The 18,801-nt window shown below is 49.8% G+C and overlaps 1 protein-coding gene across 1 annotated transcript in view; it reads left to right on the top strand.

The window, feature by feature from the left end:
• ces2b (carboxylesterase 2b) overlaps positions 1-18,801 on the top strand; it is a 74,953-nt gene that overhangs the window by 40,642 nt on the left and 15,510 nt on the right. The window contains exons 13-17 of the mRNA XM_069902016.1: positions 1,493-1,656; positions 12,717-12,921; positions 15,647-15,764; positions 16,716-16,849; positions 18,371-18,524. Coding sequence (XP_069758117.1) covers positions 1,493-1,656; positions 12,717-12,921; positions 15,647-15,764; positions 16,716-16,849; positions 18,371-18,524 — 775 coding nt within the window. The remainder of the gene's footprint in view (positions 1-1,492; positions 1,657-12,716; positions 12,922-15,646; positions 15,765-16,715; positions 16,850-18,370; positions 18,525-18,801) is intronic.

The raw sequence follows: 18,801 nt of genomic DNA, 5'->3' as shown, positions 1-18,801 counted from the left end.
TAGGCTTGGTGGCCTGAAGGACCTATTTCAGGATGTTGGCCAGCCATGGCTGACCTGACCATGTCATGTGACTCACTCCCACATGCAGGAAGTGGAACAAACTGTGAGGTAGGTGCCTACCTCCCTGGGCATCATCATGTTACAGAGTAGGGCCATCAGTGTGGGTGGGGAGGAATGAGAGGTTAGAGTATGAATGAGGCTGTGATAGGAATGGGGTCAGGGTGTGATGGGAATGGGGTGAGGGTGTATGAAGGGGATGGGTGGGTGTGTGATGAGGTGGGGTGTATTGATGGGGTGGTGGTGGCAGCTGGTGTGGAGTCAGGGACAGGTTTGTTCCTGGAAGCACTGGGCCCCAATCCCCAGCCATGATCTGACTTATACATGGGTTTCTCCCAGGACTCTATCACTCCCTGTCAATATCTTCACTCCCTTTAACTCTCAGATCCTTGAGAGGACAGCCCTGAGTAAACTGTGTGCAGATGGTGTGCATGTAAAAACTCTGACTTAACAGACATTGTGGCCAAAATGTGGAAGTCAGAATCACCTCCCCAGGGTTCTATACAGCTTCAGTTTTTCCAGTGTGGTCTTCATTTATTTTTCTAGTTTGTGAAATTGTTCTTTAAACTTTAAAGTTCTGAATGCTCCCTCCAGGCTAATACATGATTCCTAATGTGGAGGACAGGCCTGTACTCCACCTGTGGCCCAGGGAGCTCATGGTCACAGTGAGGAGAAGTTCTATCATTTTCAATTCATCTTTAAAGACTGGGACAGCACTGGCAAGCCCTAGATGGGATGAGCCACTTCCTTCCACTCCAGTCCTTCTGGTGATGGTGCTCCCACAGTGCTGTTGGGGAGGCAGCTTCAGAATTTAGATGCAGTGGTGAAGGAACAACCTGGTTGGTGTGCATCTGGAAGGGAACTGCAGGCAGTGCTGTTTCCCTACACTTGCCACCCTTGTCCTTCTTGGTGGGGGTGTTTGGGAAGGGCTGTCGGAGTAGTCAGGGTGAGTGCATTGGGGGGCTCGTGGTGGGTTGGGGGGTTTGGATGTTATGGGAAAAGGTTGAACTGGTTAGATCTTTATTCCCTGGAGCATTGGAGAATGAGGGGAGATTGGATAGAGGTATAGATAGAGTAAATACATGCAGGCCATTTCCACTGAGGTTGGGTGAACTAAGAATTAGGGGACATGGGTAGGGGTGAAAGGTGAGATGTTTAAAGGGAACTTTGGGGGAGGTTCTTCATGCAGAGGGTGGTGAAAGTGTGGAATGAGCTGCCAGTGCAGAGTTGGATGCAGGCTAAATTTTGATATTTAGGAGAAATTTAGATAGGTGGGGTGTGGAGAGCTATGGTCTGGGTGAAGATCAATGGGATGAGGCAGAATAATTGTTTGATACAGAGTGGATGGGCTGAGGATCTCATTTCTGTGCTGTAGTGCTATATAGTTCGATATAGTGGGAAGCAGTCCCTGATGCCCAGCTATTGTGCTTTGTAGGAACCCAAATGGAGAGGGGCTGGAGTTGTGGCCAGCCTACGATCAGGATGAGAGCTATATGCAGCTGAACCTGAAGCCAAAGGCTGGGACAAAGTTGAAGGAACATCGAGTCAAGTTCTTCACCGAGACACTGAGATTCCGTGTTAGCAAGGAGACCCCAGCAGGTGATAAAGACCAACACCAGGAACTGTAGGCTGCAGCAACCATCCTTAACCCTCTGCTTAAATCAATTAACTCTTGCTGGGTCAGCTTCAAATTAGAATCCTTGATGCCAAAGGAATCATTCAGCCATCCTGTTTGGCAAAATGGGTGAAGGACTATTCAGCCAATCATCTAACTCAGACATTAGCAACTCACCACACAGATACAGGAGGTTGACTCAATCCCTTTCCATTATTCCTGACAATCCCCTTGTTCTGTATACAGACCACTTCTTTTCTGCTAGTCTGACCGTCCTGACAATCCCCTTGTTCTGTATACAGACCACTTCTTTTCTGCTAGTCTGACCGTCCTTCTCAGCTCTGAGGCAGTCCCAGACCCAAAACACTGACCAGTTTCTCTCTCCACCGAGGCAGGGATTTTCCAGCATTTTTCTGTTGCAGCCCCCAGAATTTCATGCCTTCTTCACCACCTGGCCTCTCATTTCTGTAGTTGGAGGAGTTCATTGGAGGAGAGAAAAGCAGGGAAGTCTTCAGACACTGAGTGAAGTGAAAACACAAAGCTGGGGAAACTCGGCAGGTCAAACAGTGTACTTTATATAGCAAAGATAAAGATACAGAACCAACGGTTTGGGCTTGACCCTCCTCCCCCCCCCCCCCACCCCACGTCATCAAGGCATGTAGGCAGACGCCTGTTTTGCTCTTGATGAAGAGTTCAAGCCTGAAACGTTGGTTGCTACGTAAAGTACAGTTTGACCTGTTGAGTTTCCCCAGCTTTGTAGTTTGACTTCATTGCCTGTATGTGACTGACCCAGACTCCTACGCTATAACAATCTAGAAATCTCGGGTTTAACAAGAACTTTTGGCCCAGCATAGTTTTTTGTTTAGAATTTCAAGCTCCATCAATGAAGTACAAAACCCATAGATGCTGGAATCTCGATTAAAGGAAGAGAGGGTTGAAGGACTCAGCCGTGAAATGGTTAGTCAGTTTGGGGTCGGGTAGAGTCTTGATAAAGGCTCCCAAGACCAGTCAATAGTGAGTCCAGACTCGAAACGTTGACTGCGGCTGACCCCTCTCCACTGACGCTGACTGGCCCCCGGAGTCCTTCTTGCCTCTCTCTGTTCATTCAAGCCCCACCACTTTGTGGAGCTGCACTCCTGGAAGGCCTGGGCCTCGCCAGAATCTTTTACCCTCTCACTTCCCCCTAATGCGTTGCAAAGATCGCGCCCTTGCCCACCAATGTTCCAATTCCCTTGTGACATTACCCCTGCAATCAAGCTTTCATTCTGCTTGTGCCAGACTCGCCCCCTCGGGCAGAGTGGACCACAACTCCTTTCAGCGCTCCAACTGGGGCGTGTATTACCTGTGCACACCCTCACCTCGCCACTCCAGTCACTGTCCACACAGCCGAGCCAGTCGAGGGCGATTTTACTTCTCGTCATTGAGTAGGTACGGAGTTGTATCCTTTCATGTTTAAAGTGGGTGAGCTGACAACGTCCTGCGCCGAAACCTGTTCGTCACAATCGTTCCCCTTTGCTTTATGCCTTTTTTCTGGTTGTAATTTGATGCCTCTGTCCCCTCCGTGTTGTGTATCGTGCCGCCTGCATTACCCATCACCGTGGCCGTGCCCCCCCCCCCCCCCCCCCACCACAAACGCGGAAACCCGACTCCTGAAATAATTTGCCTTAATTTTCATTAGCTTCAAGTTACGGTAATAGTTTTGTGTGTGGCGGGGGCTTTATTAAATGTCTGCGAAAGTCGCCCACTGCTCCAAAACATTCACACAAGCATTTCAGGCATGATCGTGTTTGTAGACAATCCCGACCTCTCGCTGATCAACTGGAAATCAACAAGGGTGCAGTTACTCAAACCATAATACCATTTAATATTGTTCTCTGCTCTTTCACGCTCTTTTCTTCGCTGACAGTGTGACATGTGCAGTTTTCCAATTAGACAGGACAACTTTTGGAACAAGATTAGAAAGTTTCGCTAACGACTTTCGTCGACTTGCTTTAAAACCCTTGCTGTGGGCACCGTCTGGACCTGTGGTTTTGTTGCTGTAACTTCCTTCACCTGTCCGAATTCAACTCTTGGGAAACTGGTGTCCTCCACAGTAAAGGACGAAAAGTCAACGTGTCTGCTCTTTCCTTAATGTGTTTTGAAGGAAGCCACGGTATGACTGCCCGCCCGTCCTCGTGTTGGTGTGATCATTGACATTCATTTGGAGGGAAACCGAGCCCTGGGCTTTCCTATCCCACCTGCCCGTGCCCCTGGCTCCAGTGGAATCATATCAGCATTTTCTTGAGCGCACCCAATATCCTGGGATTCACTCGACCTCTAAAAAATCTTGGAAAATTCGTCGTTCACCTCTTTTCGCAGTTCCCAGTTTTGTTTTTGCAATTCCTTGTATCCGAGCTGCCAGGAATTCTGCTCGATTTTGCTTTAATGTTGTCCAGAATTGGTTTGTTTTGTTCCCGTCGACTCTTCCGTGGGGAGTGTAAGAGGTTCTGCGCTGCAGTAAACTCTTCCCATGAGCATACTTCCATTTCCTCAAATCCGCAATCTCCCCCTCGTGTTCCTTCTTGTGGATCGTAGTGTACACCATCACATTCTGAAGAGCGGAGGCCAGGTGAACGGGGATGCACAAAACTCGAGAAAGACTGTACAACAGGCTTTATTCAGTTCAAAAAAAATCTCTGCTACAGTGGTAGCTGCACTCCTGAGTGACTGGCTTGGGAAGGGCCCGCTCAGGATTAGATCCCGGGCAGTTGATTGACAGCCGGCCGGGTGGAGTTGGGTCTATTCAGGTGGGCTGATTGACAGCCGGCCAGGTGTGGTCAGTCCTCCGGTGCTCTTCCTGCAAGTAGGCTGGTGGTGTCTCACCACAAATGGTCACAGTCAGCGGGTCCAAAACTGGAGGGCAATGGTTGAAGGTGAAAGGGGAAGATTTACGCGGGGGGGAGGCAACTTATTTTTATCCCCAGAGGGTAGTTATATGGAATGAGTTGCCAGAGGAAGTGGAGACAGGGACAATTAAAATGTTTAAAAGACGTTGAGAGATTATATGGACGGGAAAGGTGAACAGGGATGTGAACTGAACACAGGCAAATGGAATTAAATCGGTCGGCATGGCGAGTTGCTGTAAATCTATGACTTTGATAGGTTTGCAGAGCATTCCGCTCATTTCTAATGAGTGAAACTTGGTGCAGTTGCAGAAAATGATCCCAGACAGACACTGGCAATTTCCTGTCTTTTCATGCCTGAGAGTGAGAGTCAAATCTCCCAGAGAAAACACCCAGTGCCCCTGACATGTCTGACATCCACAACCTCACTCCAAAATGCAATGAGTAAAGCCTTTCACATACTGTAGCGTGTGCATGAGTTGTGGAGACTGGGTCGAACAGAGCAGAGCTGGGGTGATGATTGAGTGGATGGGAGTGTCGGCATAAGCCCACTGACCAGATGGAGAACAAACTGTGTCGCAGTAGCAGAGTAATGGAGCATCGCCACGAGTGAGAATGGAGCTGTTTGTAAAAACCTCAATGTGAAGATGAATAAGGAGCAAAGAGCAGGTGGGAAGGGTACATCAGAAGGGTTCTAAAGATGGAAAACGGTGATGGGGAGAGGTGAGGATGAAGGCGCCAAGATGGGCCTCTGTTCATGGCTGAGAGAAAAGCTAGGTAAAGTTAAAGCAGATAAACCCCCTCCTCCAGGTGGAATTCATCAAGAGTCTCTGGGAGCAGAAAGAGTGAAAACTGGCCAAAATCGGTAAATTATGGTGTGGCGCCTGCACTCTGGGGAAATGTAAATTGTTACACACGTTTTTAGAAAGGGCATAAGAATAAACTCAGTAGGTGGGGGGGGGGGGGGTCCTAGAAACTAACCAGGGACGGGGGTCCTAGAAACTAACCAGGGACGGGGGTCCTAGAAACTAACCAGGGACGGGGGTCCTAGAAACTAACCAGGGACGGGATTGGCAGTTATTTGGGATAAATGTGAATGTCTTTGGAAAAAAAAATCGCTTGATCCATTTGAAGATTTATGGTGAAGTTATAGAGAGGGTGAGTGAGAGAAATATGCTTGGTGTCTGTTTGATTTTCAAAGAATATTTGGTAAGATGTCACACTGTAGGCTTGCCTTCAGGACTGAAGATCATGGGAAGAGGGAATGTAGCAGCACAAAGAAAGCTAGCCACAGAACAGGGGTGGGGAAGACGTATCTCAGACGTGGCGCAAATGAGAGGAAGCAAGCCACCAGGACGATGGGATTAGTCTTCAAACTGGATAGATGGGCCGAGAGGTGGAAGATCGCTCCTCATTATTAGAGCTCGTGGGTGACGTTGCAACCGAACTGATTGGCTTGGCAAAACTTTGTGCATTATCCAGGCAAGTCATCCTCTCCACCAGACAGTAGAAGAGCAACTACATAGTATTACAAGAAAAAACAGATTCCAGGAAAATTAGCAGGTTATGTCAGTCCAAGTTGATCCGGACAAGGCATCCTTTTATATGCTAATAATTTTGGAGCAGAGACGGGCGGGCAACGCGTTTACAATGAACTTCAAGAGAGAATCTTACACAGTAAGATCTGGGATGAACATAGAATGTTCTAATTTCATACTCAGTCTGTTCTCTCTTCCTATGTGTGCCCTTTCTGTTATTCCCTTCCCCGTTTTTTGGTGCCAGCCCCCACCTATTCTCACCCATCTCCTCTTTGGTTCCATCCCCCACCCCCTTCCCATTGGATTTTTCTCTGCCCCATTTCCAGTTCCATTGGTCACCCTTCTCTCCTTCTGCACAACACTGGCAGCCTCGCCCAACCTGTGTGACTTGTCCTCCTTCACCTGCCCCTTTCGTGTTTCTTGCCCCTCTCTCCCTCCCCACCCCCGGGTGTCTGACATCTGCCTCTGTTCCGTCCTGTTTCACCTCTCCCTAGTTCGACGACCCTTAGCGGGATCCCTGCCTCAGGCCTCCCTCCCACCGTGTTCCCGTCCTCGCTTCCCTCGGTCCCAATGAAGGGTTCCGAGCCGAAACACCGACCATTCTTCCTCTCCCAGAGACACTGAGTTCCTCCGGCAGGTCCCAATCTCACGTGTATTAGGAGTGGATTTACTGTCCAAGTGGAATACTTTAGGAAAGATGCGAAGGCCATGGAGAGAGCGCTGAAGAGATTCAGCAGAATGATTCCAGGGTTTGGGGGGGGGGGGGGGGGTTTATGTGGAGAGAGTGAAGCAGTTAAGGAGGAGGAGATTGAGAAGGGATCCTTAGTCTAGGGAAAAGAAACGGTCTCCATGGGCAGAGACCTATTTAGAATGGGGTGGGGATTGGGGACTGGAGAGAGTGTTGTTGCTTAGCGGGGTGAGACCAGGGGCCAAAGGGAGGCAGCGATGACCTGGCTTCCCAGGGATGGTTAGAGGGAGCTGGGCCTGAAGGGGAACAATTCTTGGCAAATCGGTGTTTTTCTGTGGGCGAAGAGAAGTTGGAGGGTCAGGCAGCAGCTTCCATGGAGAGTCACCTGGCGGGCGGGGTCCTTTTATGGGGATAAGAGTAAAAGCGGGCGATACTGCGTCATTGAAAGAGCGGAGGAGTTGGGGACGGGCTACGAGGTGGGAAGGGTGGAGGGACCCCATTCCCTCTCCCACGGGTGCTGCTCGACCGGCTGGGTCCCTCCAGTAGAGCGTGTGGGCTGCAGGTACCCGCTGGCTGCAGTCCCCCTGTCTGCCTCTTGCTGATTGACCTCTCTCCGCACTGTAATTTCTGAGTGGAGCAGTTTCGGTGCCCGGCGGAGATGGGTCAAGTCTCCTGGCACCATCTGAGAGGGCATGTGCTTGCTTGAACGTTCCGTGCTCCAGAACGGGCCAGAGACGGCGGTGAGCAGCTCGGATCCCACCGATCCGCACACCGGCTCCCTGGGATCCCGGCCTCCAAGCGGCCAGACGCACCTCCTAGATACAGGGCTCGCTCCCGGCCAGCTGTCCGCTGCTGCTCCCCGTCCAAGGGAACGCCGCAGCTACCGGTCCTGGCGCACTTGCACTTCTCTTCCCCCACCCCCCCCCACCCGGTCACTCTCCCCACCCCCAATCCGGTCACTCTCCCCACCTGGTCACTAACGCACCCCCCCCCCACCTGGTCACTCTCCCCACCAAACCCCCACCCCTATCTGGTCACTCTCCCCAACAAACCCCCACCCTGTCACTACCCCCCCCCCCACCAGGTTACTCTCCCCATCAAACCTCCACCCACCTGGACACTAACACCCCCACCCAGTCACTCTCCCCACCAAACCCCCACCTACCTGGTCACTAATGCATCCCCCCCCCCACCTGGTCACTCTCCCCACCAAACCCCCATCCCCACCCAGTCACTAACCCCCCCCCCCACAATCCGGCCAGTTTCCCCACCAAACCCCCACCCGGGCACTAACCCCACCTGGTCACTCCCCACCAAACCCCCCCAATCTGGTCACTCTCCCCACTAAACCCCCACCCACCTGGTCACTCTCCCCACCAAAACTCCACCCTCCCACCTGGTCACTAACACCCCCCCAACCAGTCACTCTCCCCACCAAACCCCCACCCTGTCACTAACCCCCCCCCCACCCAGTCACTCTCCCCACCAAACCCCCACCTACCTGGTCACTAATGCCCCCCACCCGGTCACTCTCCCCACCAAACCCCCACCTGGGCAGTAACACCCCCCCCCCACCCAGTCACACTCCCCACCAAACCTCCATCCACCTGGTCACTAACACCACCCCCACCACCTGGTCACTCTCCCCACCAAAACTCCACCCTCCCACCTGGTCACTAATACCCCCCCAAACCAGTCACTCTCCCCACCAAACCCCCACCTACCTGGTCACTAATGCCCCCCACCCGGTCACTCTCCCCACCAAACCCCCACCTGGGCAGTAACACCCCCCTCCCCACCCAGTCACACTCCCCACCAAACCTCCATCCACCTGGTCACTAACACTCTCCCCACCAAAACTCCACCCTCCCACCTGGTCACTAATACCCCCCCAAACCAGTCACTCTCCCCACCAAACCCCCACCTACCTGGTCACTAATGCCCCCCACCCGGTCACTCTCCCCACCAAACCCCCACCTGGGCAGTAACACCCCCCTCCCCACCCAGTCACACTCCCCACCAAACCTCCATCCACCTGGTCACTAACACCACCCCCACCACCTGGTCACTAACACCCCCCCACCTGGTCACTCTCCCCACCAAAACTCCACCCCCCACCTGGTCACTAACACCCCCCCCAACCAGTCACTCTCCCCACCAAACCTCCACCTACCTGGTCACTAATGCCCCCCCACCCAGTTACTCTCCCCACCAAACCCCCACCTGCTCTCTAACTCCCCCCCCACCCGGTCACTTTCCCCACTAACCCCCCCCTCCCAACCTGGTCACTCTTTCCACCAACACCCCCCCCCAACCTGGTCACTCTCTCTACCAACCCCCTGCAACCCAGTAACTCTCCCCACCAAACCCCCACCTGGTCACTAATGCCCGCCCCCACCCAGTCACTCTCCCCTCCAAACCCCCACCCGGTCTCTCACTTCCCCCCCCCCAGCTGGTCACTTTCCCCATCAACCACCCCCCCTACCTGGTCACTCTCTCTACCAACCCCCCCCCCCCACCTGGTCACTCTCCCCACCACCTGGTCACTCTCCCCACCACCTGGTCACTCTCCCCACCACCTGGTCACTCTCCCCACCACCTGGTCACTCTCCCTACCAACCCCCTGCAACCCAGTCTCTCTCTCCACCAATCCCCCCACCACTCAGTCACTAACACCCACCCCAAATCTAGTTACTCTCTCCACCAATCCCGCCCATCACTTCATCCATTCCCCACCCCGTGACTCTCTTCCCAGGTCTCGGTTACAACCTCCTCTCCCCATCACTCTCTCCTCTCCCTGCCCCCAGTCCCTCATCCCTCTCTCCTTTGTCCCCAATGGTGATTCTAAGCTGGTTGCTGCCATTTCAAACCCCTCTCCATTCCCATACCAACCTGTCTGTCCTTCTCCACCGCAGAGTGAGGCCCAGATAAACTAGAGAATCAACTCCTCCTACTCTTCCTGGCTGTTCTCTCCCCTAACAGCTCTCATTAATATTGTCACCTCTTATTAGATTCCAACTCTGGCAGTGTTTTTCTTCACTTACACCCCCTTCCACCCTTTTTGACGACCCCTTTATTTCTCTTGTCTCTCCCCCTTTAAATGGCATCTGACAATCAACAGTCTCTGTCCATCATCCTACACTCCTCCTGGTCCAGGCCCTACAGGCCCTGTCTAATGGTTCCCACCTTTTCTTTATTATATTGGCTATCCACCCTATGTCTAGATGAAGGACCTTGAAACATTGACCATTCTTTTTTGCTGCAGACGAAAGTTTTATATAAAACTGGAGTCATGCAGGTGACTGCAGATACTGGCATTGGAAGCCAAACACATTCTGCTGGGGAAACTCAACACGTGAAACCATAGAAGACTGCAAAACAGAAACTGGCCCTTCGGCCCAATTAAGCCAAGCTGAATTATTATTCTGCTTCACCCCATTGACCTGTACCTGGACAATAGCCGTCCATACTCTTACCATGCATGTACTAATCCAACTTTTTCTTCACAAATGAGATGCATCAGCAGGAGAAAAGGAATGGTTAATGTTTCAAGACAAAGCCCTTTATTGAGACAGGCTAAATGTGGAAGAGAAGCCAATATGAAGGAGTCAAGGTGGTACAGGGACCAGGTAGATGTGAAACATGATGGACAGAGACAGTAGGTTTTAAATAGCATGGTTTAGCATAGCAGTTAGTGCAACTCTGTTACAGAACCAGTGACCTGGGTTTGAATCTGGCACTATCTGTAAGGAGTTTGCACATTCTCCCTGTGTCTGTAATGGATTCCTCTTCCAGTTTCCTCCCACCATTCAAAACGTATGGGGGTTGTAGATTAATTGAGTATACGGTCCTGGCTAGTGGGTTGCAAGGCTGTCACATGTTTAAATTTTTTTTTAATGAACTTGACTTCCTTACTCTTTTCAATGCCCAACCCAGTGAAAAAGACACAGCTCTTTGTATTTTTTCATACCCCCTCATTCTTTAATCTTTCAAAATATATCTGTCCTCTTCAAATAATGATCATCTTCATAATCCCAAGGTAGAGGATTCCAGAAACTCACCCCCCTCTGCAAGAATTTCCTGAACACCTCAGTTTAAACATCCACCCCAAAATGTATAAGTTAGGTTATGCTTTTTTCAACTTTGTAATCTATAATAAAACTTTAAATTGATAGGAGAAAAACCCAAAAAAAATCTGGACAACAAAGTGCCACTGCCCCTCAGCACCGGAGACTCCCAGTTCTGTCCTGAACTCCAATTCTGTCTGTGTGGCGTTTTCATGCTCTCCCTGCAATATTCCCCGGCCATTCTATTTACTCGCACTCCCCAAAGATGTCTGGGTTCATGCATTAATTGGCTGTTGTAAATTGGTGTGGAGGTGAAGGGTAGAATCTGGGGGGTTAGATGACGAGAATGTGGGTAGAGTTGGTTGTTTTTCCAGACTCTTTTGTGTAGTCTTCCAAAGGCGCTATTTGCCTTGGCGAGTCTGTTGTCTATCTCGTTGTCGATCCTTGCATCTGATGAAATGGTGCAGCCGAGATAGGTAAACTGGTTGACCGTTTTGAGTTTTGTGTGCCCGATGGAGATGTGGGGGGGCTGGTAGTCATGGTGGGGAGCTGGCTGATGGAGGACCTCAGTTTTCTTCAGGCTGACTTCCAGGCCAAACATTTTGGCAGTTTCCGCAAAGCAGGACGTCAAGCGCTGAAGAGCTGGCTTTGAATGGGCAACTAAAGCGGCATCATCTGCAAAGAGTAGTTCACGGACAAGTTTCTCTTGTGTCTTGGTGTGAGCTTGCAGGCGCCTCAGATTGAAGAGACTGCCATCCGTGCGGTACCGGATGTAAACAGCATCTACAGAGCCGTTGTCATACCCACACTCCTGTTCGGCTCCGAATCATGGGTCCTCTACCGGCACCACCTACGGCTCCTAGAACGCTTCCACCAGCGTTGTCTCCGCTCCATCCTCAACATCCATTGGAGCGCTCACACCCCTAACGTCGAGGTACTCGAGATGGCAGAGGTCGACAGCATCGAGTCCACGCTGCTGAAGATCCAGCTGCGCTGGATGGGTCACGTCTCCAGAATGGAGGACCATCGCCTTCCCAAGATCGTATTATATGGCGAGCTCTCCACTGGCCACCGTGACAGAGGTGCACCAAAGAAAAGGTACAAGGACTGCCTAAAGAAATCTCTTGGTGCCTGCCACATTGACCACCGCCAGTGGGCTGATAACGCCTCAAACCGTGCATCTTGGCGCCTCACAGTTTGGCGGGCAGCAGCCTCCTTTGAAGAAGACCGCAGAGCCCACCTCACTGACAAAAGGCAAAGGAGGAAAAACCCAACACCCAACCCCAACCAACCAATTTTCCCTTGCAACCGCTGCAATCGTGTCTGCCTGTCCCGCATCGGACTGGTCAGCCACAAACGAGCCTGCAGCTGACGTGGACTTTTTTACCCCCTCCATAAATCTTCGTCCGCGAAGCCAAGCCAAAGAAAGAATGTGGGTAGAGTAAAGTGGAATTGATGTAAGATTACTGTGGTTGATGGGGGTTCCCTGTATGATCCAATGAAGAATATTAACAAAAGCAATTAAACTCCAATCCCTTTGAATTAAATTTTTTTAGTGGCCTAAACCCTCCTCATTTGTCTTCCCCCTTTAAAACCACACTCTCTTCAATACCACCTATCTGCATTACCCAAATGTAATCACTTTATTCCTGACATTGTGGAATGGCTGGAAATCAGGAACTTCCTCCCTCAGCTCTCTTGCCTGAAGCCATTCCATTAAACCATCTTTTTGTCCTGCCCATGCTTGCTGATACCTCCAATGTCCAGTGTCTCTTGGTGTTGCTGTTTAGTCAGGGCAAGTTGCTCTGGGGTTGTGGTGGGAGGGAGGTGAGGGTCAAGGCCTGGTCACTGATGATGCTTCCCTCGCAGGAGGAACCTGCTCAGGGCCCACAGTCAGGACTGAGGATGGATGGATCCGGGGGAAGCAGATGGAAGTGGAAGGAGGTCCCAGGCTAGTGCTTGGATTCTTGGGAGTTCCATTTGCCGCCGCTCCAGTGGGGCCCTTGAGGTTCGCTGCCCCCCAGAGACCACAGCCATGGAAAGGAATCCGGAATGCCACAAGCCATCCTCCAATGTAGGAATCTCTCCTTCTCAAAACCAATGTTGCTGTTAACCACCAAATCACACCATGGATGTCCTGTGGCAGCTGTTGCAGTGATGAGGCAGCATGAGTATTGTGCCCAGTTGTGGTCATCCAGGCACAGGAAGGATAAGCTGGCATGGGTCCAGATAGATTCATGAGGATATTGCTGGGACTGGTAGGTTTGAATCATAAGTGGACAGAACAGTGAATCTATAGCACAGGAACAGGCCTTTGTTCTGTGCTGACCCACCATGCCCAAATTAATCTAAATCTCTGTAGCTTGCCCATGATCTGTAGCCCTGCATATGATCAATTTCTTCCATCTCCATCTTTTAAACACAACTATTGTATCTGCTTCCACTATTACTCCTGGCAGCCCATTCCAGGCACCCACCACTCTCTGTGTTTAAAAAAAAAACTCACCTGCACATCTCCCCTAAACTTCTACTCCCCACCCCCCCTTCCCCATTCCTCATTTTAAGCTCTGGGAAAAATTATTCTGTCTACCTGTATCATATCATTACCCCTCATGATTTTATAAACGTTTCAGGTCTCCAACACTCCAGGGAAAACAATCTCTCTCCACAGAGCATAAACTTTAATCTGGGCACCATCCTGGAAAAGGTCTTTGACCCCTTTACAAATCCACATCCTTCCTGTAATGGGGCCATCGGCATTGCACACAGTACATCATGTGCAATTTAACCAAACTTTTATAGAACTGCAACACGACCTCCTCACTTTTATACTCAGTACCCCACCCAATGAAAGGACGTGAACTATAGACATCTTTACTGCTCTATCTATTGTGTGGCCACTTCCATAAACATTTGATACTTTGAGTGGGAAAACTGCAGGGAAATGGGACAAATTGTTTAGCTCTTTCAAGAAACCTTCACTGAGACAGTGAATCAACTCTTTCTGTGCTCAACCACTACAATTTCCTTGTAGCTGTAAACCCAGCCATCAAATCTCTGAGCTGCTCCACTCAATGAGAAATAGGAACAAGAATGGCCCATTCGGTCCCATAAGTTTGGCCCATCTTTCATCCTCATCATGGCCAATCTACTGATCACCATACCCAGTCCTATCCTCATATCTATTGACTACCTGGCTATTGGGAGGCCCCTGGTATAATGACCGCACCCTCACACCAGTCATTGGGAGGCCCCTGGTATAATGACCGCACCCCCACACCAGTCATTGGGAGGCCCCTGGTATAATGACCGCACCCCCACACCAGTCATGCTGACTATCACAGCAGGTACATACTTTCCAAAACGCAAGTGAATCCTATCCCCAAGAGTCTTCCCCTCTAATATGCTGGCCACTTATGTGAGACTCACCAACCTATAATTTCCTGAATTATCCCCACTGCCCTTTTTTAAACAAAGACAATTCTAGATTTATTAAATTATGAGTATTAATGAGGGGTTTTCTGTAAAAAAGAATCAAAATATCCTTTAGGGAAGGAAGCCTGAGGTTCTTTCCCAGTCAATCCAACTGTGGTTCCAGCCCCCAATTAGAAAGGTTACAATTAACATTACAGCATAGTACAGGCCCTTCAGCCCACAAAGTTGTTTGAACCTGCCCCAGAACAATTTAACCCTTCCAGACCTCACACCCACAACCCTCTAATTTTACTATATCCATGTGCCTGTCTAAGAGTCTTTTGAATGTCCCTATTGTACCAGCCTCCACTACCACCCTTGGTAATGCATTCCAGGCATCCACCACTCTCTGTTTTTAAAAAACCTACCTCTGATACCTCTCCAAACTTTATTTCACTCACCTTAAACCTCTGTCCTCTGTCGCATAACACAGTACAACATAGGAGCAGGCCCTTTGGCCCATAATGTCTGTGCCAAACACGATGCCCATATCCCTACCACATTAGATGGATTCTATTACTCCCACAGCAGCGTTACTCAGTGGTCATAGCAGGGATTGGAGCAGTTGCAGACAGTGGCTCCTCGTCACCATCATACCTCCAGCTTCAACATGAGGGGAGGCATAATGTGTCAGTGGCTGTCAGTGATGCCAGTCTCACCTCGAGCACAGGAATGGAAAAAAATCAGCACACAGTCTCTGGATGTTTGGGGTAGTGTGACAGAACAGGTGGTCATTGTGAGATAGTTTAAAGGGAACAATATTTATTCTCTTCTTCAATCTGCTTCCTGGAAACAAAATATAAAATAATTCAGAGAAAGGGGAAGGGAATGGTTGAAAGTGGAGACGAGGCAATGGGAACATGAGGGAGTTAGTCTGGGCCATGAATACCAGGATAAATTGGCTGTTTTTCAACTGTGTTCTGAGACACAAAGAACTGTTGACTTTGGGAATAAATGGTGTGGAAACAGCACAAATACACTGAATGAAAACTGATAACCCAGGAACAGATTACTTGTCAACCACCCCCCCCCTATTTTCTCTCTCACTCATTCTTTCTCTCACTTATTCTCTCTCATATTCTCTTTCTCTCTCGTTGTCTCTTTTATTCTCCCTTTCATTCTCTCATACTCTCTCACTCATTCTCTCTCATCCACACTCTCTCCCTTTCTCGCTCCTTCTCTGCCTCTTCTCTCCCTCTCCCCTTTCCATATCTTCCTCCCTCCCTCCTTCCTTGTCTCTCTCTTCCTCTCACTCACTCCCTCTCACCATCCATTACTCCTTCCTTCCCTCCCTCCCTCCTTCTCTCTCACTTTCTCTGTATTAGGTGTCTACAGAAGATACGGAGAGAGTTGGCCCCGTTTGCTGTACCTGCCAGTGAGGATTGTCTCTACCTGAGTGTCTACTGCCCTGCTGAGGCAATGCTGCACCATACTACTGTACCAGTACGTAAACATTGCTGCTTTACATGGGAACTGAAGGGGAGGGGGGTGTAAAAGGCCCCCACTCCTGGATCTCCCAACCTGCTTTTGGGAAGGAAGATGCAAGGATGGGGGCACAGGTGGAAAGGAAAGGTGGAAGAAGTAATCCAGGTTTAGCCTCAGTAACAAGCCTCATTTCTGTGGCACCATTGGCATTCTTATCTGAATATTCCAAATCATTTTACACCCATTAAGGACATTGTGGCCTTGGAAATGTGGGAAACCAAAATGTGCACAGCAAGACCCCCACAACAGCACCGAGATCATGGGCAGATAATCACAAGGGGTAACCCCAACCCTGATGATACACTCCTCCCTACCACATACCTAGAAACAAACGCAGACCCGTGTGACTCAGAGACAGTGTAGCAAAGGCTCATTTTCATCAGTTACCAAGATAGAGTGAAAATCTTTATTTTGCGTACTGCTAAGGCAAATCAAATTAAGTACAGCAGGTAGTTCAGTAATAAAACAAAGTGTAACATCCAGTGATGTGGAGAATGCTACAATTCAAATCCAGTACAATAGATTTTGTAAGGTTAAGAGAGGTCTGTTCAAAAGTCTGATAACAGCACAGAAGAAATTGTCCTTGGCCCTGGAGGTTTGTTTTCAAACTCTTGGATCTCTGTCTGATGGGAGTATCGTAAAGGCCAAAAGAAGTTGGCAGGGCGTGTGAGGTATCTAATGTCCAGCCAGAAATTCCCAAAGAATTTCCTAAGTGTGCACCAAGCCACAGAATGCAATAGGCCAAGTGCTGGTACAAAGAATCATTATAGATAGACCCCCGGCCAACATGGACATGGTGGGCCAAAGGGCCTGCTCCTGTGCTGTAAGTTTCACTATTTTATCCTTTGGTGATAGTTCAGGACCAGATGTCAAACCTTTCTCTTTCCTTTCCCTCCAATTGGCCCTCAGGTCATGGTTTGGATCCACGGAGGGGCCTTCATTCTGGGAAAGGGTTCCATATTCTACGGGTCAGCACTGGCCAGCTTTGGGAATGTGGTCGTGGTGGTGATCCAATACCGACTCAGTCTGGCTGGATTCCTCAGGTAATGGTATATGTTTGAGAGCTCTGGTGGGTTGGTTGGTTCTTTTGGTAATGGTGTGTGTTGAAGGGCTTTTGTTGTTTCCCCGGGTGACAGTATGTTGGGAACCAATGGCTGATTGGTTCCCCAGGTTACAGAGTGTGTCAGAGAGCAGTGGTTAGTTAGTTGGTTAGGCAACGGTGCTCACTGAAGAACAGTGGTTGGTTTATTCCCTAGGTAATGATATGTGCGGGAGAACAGTAGTTGGTTGGTTCGCTCGGTAATGGGGCATGTTGGAGAGCTGTGGTTGGTTGGTTAGTTGGTTTTTCAGGTAATTATGTGACACCCCCCTGGACACCACAGACCCTGTATTATAGGCACGATCACCAGGGTGGTAGACTTTATGGACTTTAGTGAGATAATTGACAAGATCCCAGAAGGTAGTCTGGTCTAGAAGGTTAAAGCATGTGGGATCCAAGATAGGCTGGCTAATTAGATCCAACATTGGCAATGATAGGAGGCAGAGGAGAGTGGTGGAAGATGTAGACCTGACCAACAGTGTACTGCAGAGATCGGTACAAGGACTCGTGTTGCATGTAATTATACTAACGATGGGCGTGAATGCAGGAGGTATGGTGTTTGCATTTAGTTGGTGGTGTTGTGGATGGCGAGGAAGGTTGTCTCCGGCTACAACAGGGTATAGATCAGATGTGGTTGCGCTGGAGAATGCAGAGCAGATTCACTAGTACATCGCCTGGATTAGAGGACTTTAGTTTATGAGAGAGAACTGGATCAGTTGGGCTTTTTTTTCTGAAGAAGGAGGTTGAGGGGAATGACCAGATAGAAATATAAAAAGTTATAAGAGACATAGATAGAGTTAATAGAATCTTTTTCCCACAGTGGACACATCAAAAACAACAGGGCATAGGTTTAATGTGAGAGGAGGGATCTGAGGGGTAAGTGTTTACATAGAAAGTGTATAACATCTGGAACTCGTTACTAAAGGAGTTGGTGGAATCAGATACAGTCACTGTGTTCAAAAGGCATTTAGTCAGGTACTCAAATCAACAAGGTAGGGAAGGATACAGACCTGATACAAGCAAATGGGCAAAAGGGTTGTCATGGATATTGTGGGCCAAAGGGCCTGCTCCTGTGCTGTACCACTCCATGGCCCAGTGAACGGAAACTGCAGATGTCATCAAATGCCAGGTGCCAATCGATCAGGAATTCTGAACCGCTGGATAGAAGATTCCAGGAGTTGTAGTGTAAGAAAGATTTCAATAATGGGGATTCTGCCTAAGAGAAAGCACTGGCCATGGCCATGGCCATGGACTTGGAGAACTTAGCAGGGATATGGGTGGGTTCCCTGCCAAGTGCCTCAGGGTGCCTCCTGTAGGAGCTGCCAGTGTTGCTGGGAAGCTCCGCCAAGCCTGTTGGACATCAATTGGCCTTCATCCTCAGTCCCTTTCAATGAGAGTGGTACATTCTGACAGAAATCTGTGAGTCCAGTACAAACCCTTTCCTTGTTCTTTGTCCTTGCTGCAGCACAGGAGATGAGTGGGCAAGGGGCAACTTTGGATTCCTGGACCAAATCGCAGCTCTAGAGTGGGTTCAGAGGAACATCAAGCAGTTTGGGGGCAACCCGGATCAAGTCACGCTGTTCGGAGAGTCAGTCGGGGGCCTCAGCGTTTCATTGCATGTATGGACAGCACAGATATCTTGCTCTAGGCCTCCCCGCCGCCGTCACTCCCTCACTCACCCATCTCAACCCCAGCGCCGAGAAACTGTCGGGGGTGGGGGGAGAAGAGGGCATGAATCCATATTCTTTCATCACTGGAAAACCAGGAATACTCAGAGATTAATTTGTTCCACCGGAGATTTCAGAGTTACAGGCAGGTGGGGACATCATAAACCTAACCCCCACTCCACCCCAGCCCTCTACCCCTGCCTGCCATCCAACTCTACCCCTTCCAACC

This window comes from Narcine bancroftii, chromosome 10 (assembly GCF_036971445.1).
Source record: "Narcine bancroftii isolate sNarBan1 chromosome 10, sNarBan1.hap1, whole genome shotgun sequence".
NCBI lineage: Eukaryota > Metazoa > Chordata > Chondrichthyes > Torpediniformes > Narcinidae > Narcine > Narcine bancroftii.
Note: the sequence above shows the minus strand (reverse complement) of the source record. Positions and strands in the feature narration are given on the sequence as shown.